The sequence below is a fragment of the Centroberyx gerrardi genome, chromosome 11, assembly GCF_048128805.1.
Source record: "Centroberyx gerrardi isolate f3 chromosome 11, fCenGer3.hap1.cur.20231027, whole genome shotgun sequence".
Lineage (NCBI taxonomy): Eukaryota > Metazoa > Chordata > Actinopteri > Beryciformes > Berycidae > Centroberyx > Centroberyx gerrardi.
The window spans coordinates 9,489,184-9,499,789 of record NC_136007.1 but is presented as its reverse complement, the minus strand read 5'-3'; the positions used below and the strand labels follow the sequence as shown (position 1 = coordinate 9,499,789).

The following is a 10,606-nucleotide window of genomic DNA, read 5'->3' as shown; positions in this document are numbered from 1 at the left end:
TCTTCCTATCTCTGTCAGCTCGGCTCAGTAGTAGGCTACGGAGAGAGTGAGACGAGGGCTGCTCCCTTTCGCCTCTGCTCAGCTCAACGCACAAACACCATACATTCCGCACCATGGCTGCCACGGACGTTGACATATTCTCAGTAAGTAAAACACGACGCTGTTTTTGGGAGGGTCGAGAAATTGCAACTGCGACCGTTGAAGACTCGGTAGTGGTTGGTAAAAAGTGTGGGAAGCTGCGTGTGGTGTATAAGCCTCCTCCGCTTTGGTAGCCTGTAATATGGGCTGAGCCGAGAATGGTGGAAGTGATTTCTGTGATGGTGATTAGACTCGTTTTTAAGACAACGCGTCGTCGTATTTACACTTGTGATATCGTTGATTGATTATTTTGACGCCGTGTATTGTTGCCTATTTTGCATGAATGCTGTTTTACCCATGTGCAGTGGATGCGTTGTTGGGTGCATATGGGTGCAGCGTATGGCACGTAAAACTGTTTACAGTTGACGCTACCTTCATTAAAAAGAACCATAGTAACCCTGCTGTACATATTAGAATGGTATTATATCATATGGCAGCTATAGGAACAGTATAGGAATATAGTAGGAGATAAAAAATGTCATAAAGCGCCACATACACTCTTTAAGTCTCCACAAGGATATTACTTTTCGTATAGGGTGCAATTCAGGTGTGTTAAACTGCAATATTGTGATAAATTAGCAGGTAACAATGCTGTGGGGAACATTAACTACAATGAGCTTCAGTCCAAAACTGTGATGACATGTGGTTTCGTTGTGACTTCCTGTTCAGAGGTGCCAAATTAAGCCTCTACTTCTGTTTCTTGACTCATAGTGCAATACTTCCAGCTAAAACTGTCACTTCTGTAGAATAAATGAACTTGACCATCCAGTTGCTAGTCAAGACTTGGCTTTATTGTTGGTAGCCTATAATTTCTGTTCTTGCCTGTGCAGATCACAATAAAAGGCCATACCATTGGACCTGAGAGTGGAATGCATGCAATATTATTTTCATAGTGGAAAGCCCTGCCATCAATCATATGAAACCCTGTGGGGATGGTGATGCAATATGGGGCCAAAGAAAATAATATAATAATAACATAATGTAGTCCATCTTTTATGTCAGATTTGAATGTAAATAATTTACAGACCGTAATTTAACACAGTCTGTGTGTACAGTCAGTATGGAAAAACAGTATTATAGTGCTGATGCAAATGCACACGGGATTTAAAGATGAGGTTGGGTGATTAACTTTTAGGCAGATCCTTGAGGAGATCCTTGAGTTGTTGAATTGGACAGTAAGCAGCGCTGAGTTGCAGGGATAAAGAGATTAAGAGCACAATCCTGGCCACTCCTACCACTTACTGGTACAACACATGTATTTGGGGGGAAAGGAAAGGATCCAAAAAAGAGGGTGCACTGGTGCAGGAGGAGATATTACACACTGGACATTTGTTAAATTAGGATGGTATCCAAGCGAGGGGGCAGATCGCAGAGGATATTGCAAACTGGCGATTTCTGAAATGTCTCTTTTGGAATACAAAATTAGGGAATTGATTGGTGGGAAGAATGCTGAGAATGCAGTGAAACAGGCTAGGGGAAGGACAGTATTAGCAGCGGGATAGTCGATGCCTGCCCCGACTGCCCGACTTCCTGCCTAACTTTCAGAACTAAGTGAGACCATATTGAACAAACTGATTTGTTCGCCTGGCAGTTTCGCTTTAAGGGCACTCTGTTAATTATGTGTAGTTATCGATAGGGATGTGTGGTTGGTTTGGTTGTTAGCCCACATCAATCTGATTCAATTGTGACTTTAGTTGGCCTAGCTTGGGGATGAGTTTTTAGGCCAGAGTGAGAGATCAATATAGGCAACTGCCCAACAACTTTCATTGTTTTCACTCATTGATTGCATCGTAGTGTGTATCCCGGAGAGAGGGAAGCGCTGTTTATCTCAGTGGTTATATAAGCAAATGGCCTGTGTCATATATATATATATAGCACATAAAATGCTTACTGACCCCGAAGAACATTGTCTTTCCCATGAGGCACTGCATGCATGAAATGAAATTAGCCTTAAGAAATGCTAAATGAGGGCTTATGGGGCTTAAGTCGTTTGCACGTGAAAACAGCTTTTTTTGTGCATGCAGAATGTGAGAATTACTTCTTGGTGAACAGACTATGCACATATTTGCTCTTGCTACAGAAGTAGAATTGATAAGTTAATTCATTGCTCATTTGTTGTATTTCAAACTGATTTTTACTGTCTGGCTATAGAGCTGAGACACTTTCCTTCAAATGTCAGCCAGTGCCTTTCCATGTTGTTCAGTTGTACGTTGTTCAGGTCAGATTGCAGGTCTAGTACTCCCACTGTGGTGCCATCAGTCTTGTTATCTGTATACAGAAACATACAGGCGAAAACTGCCGCGAGGCGAGCTTGTCAAATCCAATACTGTAGAAGAACGATGAGGGCCGAGCTACAGTCGCTATGGTGATGAGTCAATATCCATCTATAGAATAGGTCAGGGCTTTTCAAAGACTGGCTTGGGACCCAAAAGTGGGCTGCACTAAGATTAAAAATGGGTCCTCAAATAGTACTGAAAAAAAAAAGGTTTCAAAATGATGTATGTTACACTGCTAAAACCTGTATGTTGGTGCAATCTGATGAAGGCTGAAATAAGATATTGAGGCTATTCTGTTTGTGTCGATGTGGTGATTCATCACAGTTCTTTGTGTTTGAAAAGTTCAACATAAATATAGCCCTGGCAGCTTTGTCTTAATGCAATATTTCGGCCTTTTCTTGTTGGTACATTGTAAGAGGATACATCAGTTCCCACTGAACAGTTGTGGGGCTGGATGGCCTAGTGGTTAGAGACTGTCCCATTACTGTTAGGCCACAAATTTGATCCTCGCAACAGCCAGTGAGTCCATCAACAGTCATGTGCTGTTAAGAGCTAAATTCACAGTGCAGCTGAAAGTGTCACAATCATGATTTTTCCCCTCATTTGTAACACAGATCTGATGTTTTCTCATCAGTATGAGCAGCAAAAAGTAATTTTTTTTTTCAATTCTGATCTGGACCAAATGGAAATGTGGTACCAAATCAGATCCTGATGTATGCGACTTTCATGCGACATGCATTTGAACGCTCTAGTCTGAAATTTTCAGCGTTGCCATGACAATATGTACATTTTACATCATTCATCTGAGACAGTTGTCATAATTTTGGCACCACAGCAGCTTGGCTGAGCCAGCGTTAGCATGGAGGACAACAAGACACAACAATGGAAAGGAAAGAAAGCGAAATAGACAACTTGATTGGTATTTGGGGAGACGCCTCAATTCAGTCAAAACTTGAAGGCCCATACTGTGACCGAAATGTGTTCAAAACAAGTGGGAGAAGTGAATGTAACATGTTTTGTTATCGTTACTCTTCGCACACATCTTTTCAATATCGCTGTCAGTTCATATTGGTATTGGATATAGGTAACATTTTAAAATAGATACGCACAATCATCCAAAAACATCAAATATGAGCAACAACTCAGAATTGAGCATGTGAACGTAGCCAAAGTGTCCTTCAGCAAGACACTAAACCCCTGATTGCTCACCCATTGTGCGATACTGACTGGACCTGGGCTTTTAGCTGAACACTCTGGATGGACTGTTCAGCTAAATGCCTAAAATATAACATCCCTCTTGCAAGAAATGGACCAGTGATTTATCTGCCATTCAGTTCCTGAAACAGTTTGGCCTCTTTCTCTCTTGTAACTGCAAATTCGATCGGTTGAGATGTCTGGCAAAGTCGATGAGAAAGCCAGAGAATCTTAGGAAACCCTCCATTTCTCACAGGTATTCACTTGTATGCATTCGGCTATTATTATCCTTTCAAAACACAAGTAGGCTATCTCTGTGCAAAATGCAGGAATTCTCTCCAATTATTTTCTCTGACTCATCCGTCTTATCTCCATGTGTGCAGTAATAAGTCGCCATGTCAGCAGTGTCTACTGCATTAAAAAAAGGCCACACAATTTCTATAATTGCCCGCTGCAAATTAGAGTGGTAGTCTTTGTCACAAGGTAGCTTATAATAACGGCAGGCAAAGTAATAAATTCCACTTTATTTCGAGGGGTAAATCCCAGATCTCAGTCAGTATCCATAGTGTCATTGCTTCAGAGGTTTTATACCATGCGTTAACACACATAGCCTAAGTACTTTACTTTTTATTCCTTAATTAAACTGTTGCATAAGGGGATCCACATATTTTTCTTGGTATGGAGTCTGTGATTAAAGGGTGACGGTGCCCCCAGTTTCAGTCCTTCTCTGTTACCCCACTTGTTTGAAAAATGCAATGAAAAGGGCGTGGAGGGGGGAGGGGGGTGGGCGGAGCGGCTGTCAAATCAATCAGATTAGGTAGAGTCGAACTAAAGTAAGACACCACGAAACATCCAGTGATGTTCTTTCTGATGTACTTTTGATTTTTAACTTGAGAGAATTGTCGATGTAGCGTCTAAAACATCGGCAGTTCAACATAAGCACTTAATATCTCAATAATGCCTAGTATTATTAACATGTTTTAGTGTTTCTGATCCCTTTAAGTTAGGTTATGTTACATTTGATGCAGTCTACACCCATATAATTCACTAACTTGTACAACGGCGCGATCTAGGCCTCTCTTCAATGACCTGATGTTCTATATAGGTGCATTAAAACGGCTATGCATTTTTTTGTAGCCCAAAACATGAGCTGACTAGCACAGACTGAATTATCTGTTGCGTGTGTGTGTGCATGTGTGTGAGGTTTTACATGTGTTAATGTGAGAGAGAACATTGAGTACATGGGTAAGCTAATAAATACAGATCCAGACTTTTATCTCTCCAATCCATTATCCAGATCCAGACTCGTTTCACTTCCAATCATAATGTAACATAATCCATAAAGAAAACACACAAAGATTTGGGGCCTTCGGCTGATAACATAACAAACAATTAGGACTATAAAATGGCTTCAAATCATGCACTAAAACATAGTTGTCATGATATAATGTACAAAATATATTTTGTAGGATCTGACTCTCTGTCTTTCTCAGTTCAGCGATAATAGGAAATGGTGTATTTTTGATAGGCGTGTAAAGATGGCTATGCCGTACATCTGTCTCGTAAAATGGTTCCTGTCTCCTCTCCTGTCTTTCATTCCCTTTTTTTTTGTCTTTCCTGTTGGGCATAGATGAGTGACGAGGCTGAGCAGTAATGTGGCCATATGACGTTTGTGCATGTGTATGTGTGTGTGTTTTTACATGGTGTTTGTGTGTGAGAGAGAAGACTGAGTACATTCGTAAGATAATAAACAGACAGACTCGTTTTTATCTCTCTTCCCACGGATGACTGATGGCACACGCATGGCCAAATCTCAGCCATCTGCATTTTTTTTTTTACCACCGAGTGTTGAACCACTACAATATCACCATCAGCGCAAGTAGCAGCAGGCCAAAATATCACATTCCAGTATTTTTTCTTGTTTGATGATATAACATTTACCAGTATACAGGATGAGATGAGATGTAAAAATCCCACAGAAGCAGATTCAGTTCAGATTCAGACGACTGTACAGGACATCAGGCTGTTCTGTCATAAATCTACAGATCAATAAATCAGACTGGCAACAACATCCACCTAATCTAAGTGTTACACGGTTGAGTGTGTGAGGACGGGTATGTCGCTGGAGTTATCAAGTGGTCTCCTCCCATCACAGATGTTTTGATGAATTAGGCCCATGACACCTCCAGAAGGCTCGACGGTGATTTCTGCCGTACCGGAGCCAACCGCCTCCACACCAAATACAGCTCAAGTCACCTACACCACCCTGTACCTACGCTTAGGCTTATCCCTGGTTCCCAACATTACTCAATAATTTCTAAACACGCTGTTGAGCAGCTACCACAGACTAATGGGATGACTGAATTTGCTGGCTTGAAACAGCCCGCTCAGCAGTTCAGAAACTGAATTGTATTAGCATTACATTTACACCAAGCTGTTAGTCATAAGATAGATTTTCATATTTTGGACCCCAGCTGATGATGATTCTTTTCAGCCAGAGCAATCATACTACAACCAAACAATATATAGCATGCTACAAACCAAGCATGCTAGCATGCTACAAAGAATCCAACATATTATCATGCTATCAAATTTGCAAATATGTTACTAACAGACCAGTTGATATTCTTTCTTTTCAGCCAGAGCAATGACTAACTATATTTGAGTTTCCAGATACAAATTACACAGTAGTGTAACATCTTTTTGATGTGCTTTTATTATGAAATTGTCAAGGTTTGGCTTTCATTCAAAATAGATCATTTTCATCCAATTTCTATGGTAAATTCTTTATATTCTTCTTTATCCTGCATCAATGTACAATTGAAAAGGCCCAATGAAGTGACAAGGGTTTTGTAAAAAGACATCCCTTTGTGTGGATCCATACTGAAATACTGTAAAATATGGTATACCACCCAGAGCTTGGTCTGGCCTTTTTAAAATTGAATGTGAAAAACGCAACATTTAAGGCAAACCTGTTCTAAACAAAGTGCACCTCAAGTTTTTGTAAATATTTGAAGCCTTTTCAAAGGGCCTCTGTGTATTTTCCCCCCACATGAGCATCAGCTGCAGCGGTGTGTCTCAGCCTGTCAGGTTGCTGCTGTCTTGTCTGGTGGAGACACTGTCAGCTCACTGAGGCAGACAAAAGCTATTCAGATGGGGATGGAGGAGGAGAGGAGGGCGAGAGGGAAGGTGAAGAGGGGATAGAAAGGGGCGGGGGGAATCTGGAGGAGAGAAGAAGAAGAAAAAGAAGAGAGGAGAATGATGGATAGGAGAATATCAGGTCATATCGGGGCTGCAATGCTGGCGGTAAACCAAAAATGTCTCTCTGTCTGTGGAGGGGTGGTGGGCGGCGGAGTGACGGGTGCTTAAAACATCTTGGTTGTGCCTTCGATTTATGTCAGGCTGAGTTCACGTCATATATTTCACCTTTTTGGAAATGTGTTGGGACTTTTTTTTACCAGTCACAGTTGATGGCAAAGTGTCTGGTGAGCTTACTAGAGTTCTGCCAGGGTATTTCCTTATTTTTTGCGATGCTAGATGCTTCCCTCTGTGCTGTTGAGTTGTATTGTAGTAAGATCTCACAATATATGCTCTGTACACCTTTATACGCTTGACTATAGAACTGGTAATGACAGTAGTAGGCATGTTTCTCCAGCCATTTACATTCTGTAAACATTTCTAAGGCTTATCTGCTTCATTTGTTAGCATTGCTGATAGAAAAAGGGGATCACATGAGCCAGCTTCAAACACACGACATTGTGACTATATTTTTGTGCCTCAGTTCACTTGGAGCCACCAGAGGCCCCTCCGTGGAGCCATTTCCTGTTGGGCCGGTGATATGGCGGCTTGGGAACTGTGCTGTTTCCTCACTGCGGGACGATTAGCCAGAAACCTTTCATTCCTCTCATTCTTTATGCTGTTGCTCTGCTCTTCTCTAAACTAGCATGGATGGATGGACGGATGGACAGATCGCCTAGCAGTTTTCCCTCACAGCTCTAGCCTGCCTCATTATTCGCTCTGTATTAGCCGTCACGTGCTGGATGACCTTTGATCTTCCAAAATGTCAACTTTTTAGTAACTAAGAAAAACGGTCATATTTTTAGCTTGATGACCATGCATTTTTGACGTTATCCAATGGGTTTTGAAAAAGCCTTCATGAGCCAAAAATGTCTCAACCCAGAGAGAACCATGTAATGTTTGACGTGAAAACATGAAATTCAACATAACTGAAGATACAAGGTTTTCACACAACAATAGTGATACTCTCCAGCTCTCTGCTCTCACACTCTCTCTCTCACTCACTCGCACACACACACACGCACACACACGCACACGCACACACACACAGTCAGCCAGTTGAATCTGGGCTTGGGGAGTTTGTGTCCACGTCTGCAGTTCTGTCTGATCCTTAAAGATAACACAGTCAGGCAGGTTTGGTCTGCATGCCCTTTTGTGGCCCTCAACTCACAGTCTGCCTACTCCAGCATCACACAGTACACACACACACATACACTCTTCACATTAATTTTACCTTTCTGTGCTCAGCATGGTATAGCCCACGTCATCTCAAGCCTGCTTTAATTTCTCAGGTCTGTTCAGCACATTTCCAGTTTAGCCAAGCTCTTTTCTGTTCAGTTAAAAGGATGTCAACCCAAAAATATCTTATGACTTAGGATCTCTGCCTTTTCTGAATCTGAGAATGTCACCGGTGTGTTTGTTTGGAGCTGTTTCCACAGAGACAGGGTTTAAGAGGTCGAACAACTCCTACGACTCCTTTAAAACTGACTACGACACAAGTCTGCCCTTTGACTTTGGCCATGATTCCCATAAAGCCGCAGGCATCTTTTGAATTGACGCAGCGGTGGCCTAAAGCTTAGGGAAGCAGGCTTGTGACCAGAAGGTTGTGACCAGAAGTTTCAATTCCCAGATGGGGGGGGGGAAGAGAATGGAAAAATTCTCTCCCTTCTCACAAAAACTGCTGTCAAGGTGCCCTTGAGCAAGGCACTTTACCCCCGACTGTTCTAGTAAAGCTGCTCGTTGGCCAAGGTTTCGCTGGGCAGCTGCCAGGTGAGAAACCCTATGAATATGAAACAGGGCGTTGATTTGGAAATAGAGCATGCATGCTCAGCAAACCTTCCCTGGATAAATAAAAGGCTAATAAGATGACTTCTCCTTTTTAAACGGCAAGGAGGAATCAGAGAGTCACTGCACCGGTTTGCTTCCCCAAGGCCACGCCCTCCCCCTCCAGCAGTGTGTCACATTGAGTTTCTCCTCAAGCGTCATCCAGCAAACTGAATACCACAGGGCAGCAGCGTTATGTTGCTCAGCAAGCTTTATAGTTAGTTACTGAACGCCCCAACAGACTGAAACCCCTTCAGTCACTGTTGAACTGGAGCATTATCCTTCATTTTACTATCTTTATGAATCTCATTTGCCATGCACACAACCTCACCCATGATGAGGTTGTGTGCGTGATTAATACACCTTTGCTCCCTCCACATCTGTGAGCACATTGTTCTGTTCTGACGGCAGCAGTTACATTTTATTTATTTTTTGACATTTTGCCTTTATTAGACAGTTAAAAGTAGAGAGAGTCAGGAAAGACTGCGAGGGAGAGGGGGATGACATGCGTCAAAGGTCCTGGGCCGGTTCGAACCCAGGACGTTGCGTTTACATGGTACACTAAGCTACCAGGGCGCCCTAAGGATTTTGAGTTTTTGACTGAGCCTGTGAAGCCACCTGACTTGGCACATCAAAATGGCAAGAATCAAATACACTGGAAATAAATTTCTTCAGCTTTGCTGGATGTTTTGCTAATAATATTACACTTTGAAACATTCAAAGCATATTTACAGCTTGTATTGATTTTTTTCCCCCCATGAACACGGGTGTTGATGTAATAATCTCACTTTCTACTACTGTTCAGCCCAGTATTGCCTAGCTCAGCTCAAGTCAGATCACTCCAGCAGTGTTGCTTGACATTAAATCCCTGCTTCTCACCGTTCAGCTCAGTTCTCTCTTTCTCTCTTGCTCACTCTCTCATTCTCTCTCTCACACACACACACACACACACACTGATCTGTCATCCCCAATCTCATCTTTTATTGTGCAGCTCAGTTGCGTTTATAGCCAATCTAGTGTGTATGCCGTGCCTGCCTCCACCTCTGAGCTCAGTATAGCTGGGTTCCATTCAGCTGAGCTCTGCTCCCAGGCTGCCTGCGTCCAGTGACATCAGCCTCCAAATATGCAGTCCTTCTTGGCTGAGCCAGACATGCTAGGGTGGCCCCATTCATCTCAAGGTGCTGTCTGTTCCCCTCTCTCTCTCTTAGCTCTCTCTCTCATTGACTGTCTTTCCCGCAATTGAGATGGGGAGATAGATAAGGGAGATCAAAGGTGAAAACTTTTACAACCCAATAATTTGTCTGTCTGTCCGTCTTTAGTCGGGTGAAAAAGGTAATCTTTGTGTACTTACGTTTCAGGATGCTCTCTTTCTAAAACATACTCATTTGAAGTAGGATATTCCCATGGAAGTTGTTCATGGGAAAGTGCTAATAAGTAACCTCACTCACCTTTGCAGTCTTTGCAGTGTGGCTATGCATAGAGTCTGCTATAAATCTTTTTAGCAATGGGATCGTTTTGGTAGTGCATGTTGTAGCATTAAAAGTGTTCATATTGGTAGACATTGTTATGATAAAAGTGCCAATTCTATCCCTTTTTTCCTATACTATACTAGTTTCCCTATACTAATTTGTGTATTTTGGGGAAATTAAGTTAAAATATGTTGTGTTTTTTCTTTCAACAATTTCTCAAGCATTGCTTGAATTGCTACAGCTGTGATGACCCAGCGATGCTGAATATAGGAGACACTGACTTGTGTTGGTGCTTTGAAATGTTTTTGCCATGTATAGTTTAACTGTATGTATGTAACATTATAAACTGGTTGTTATGTCCTGGAAAGTTATACATAATTTTTATTCTCCTCCATAAATATTCTTATT

At 42.0% G+C, this 10,606-nt stretch overlaps 1 protein-coding gene across 1 annotated transcript in view; it reads left to right on the top strand.

Annotated features, from left to right (window-relative positions):
* The window catches only part of septin8a (septin 8a), a 32,921-nt gene continuing 22,315 nt past the window's right edge, over positions 1–10,606 (top strand). Inside the window, exon 1 of the mRNA XM_071910681.2 lies at positions 1–143. Within this exon, the coding sequence (XP_071766782.1) occupies positions 114–143 (30 nt within the window). The 5' untranslated portion in view covers positions 1–113. The remainder of the gene's footprint in view (positions 144–10,606) is intronic.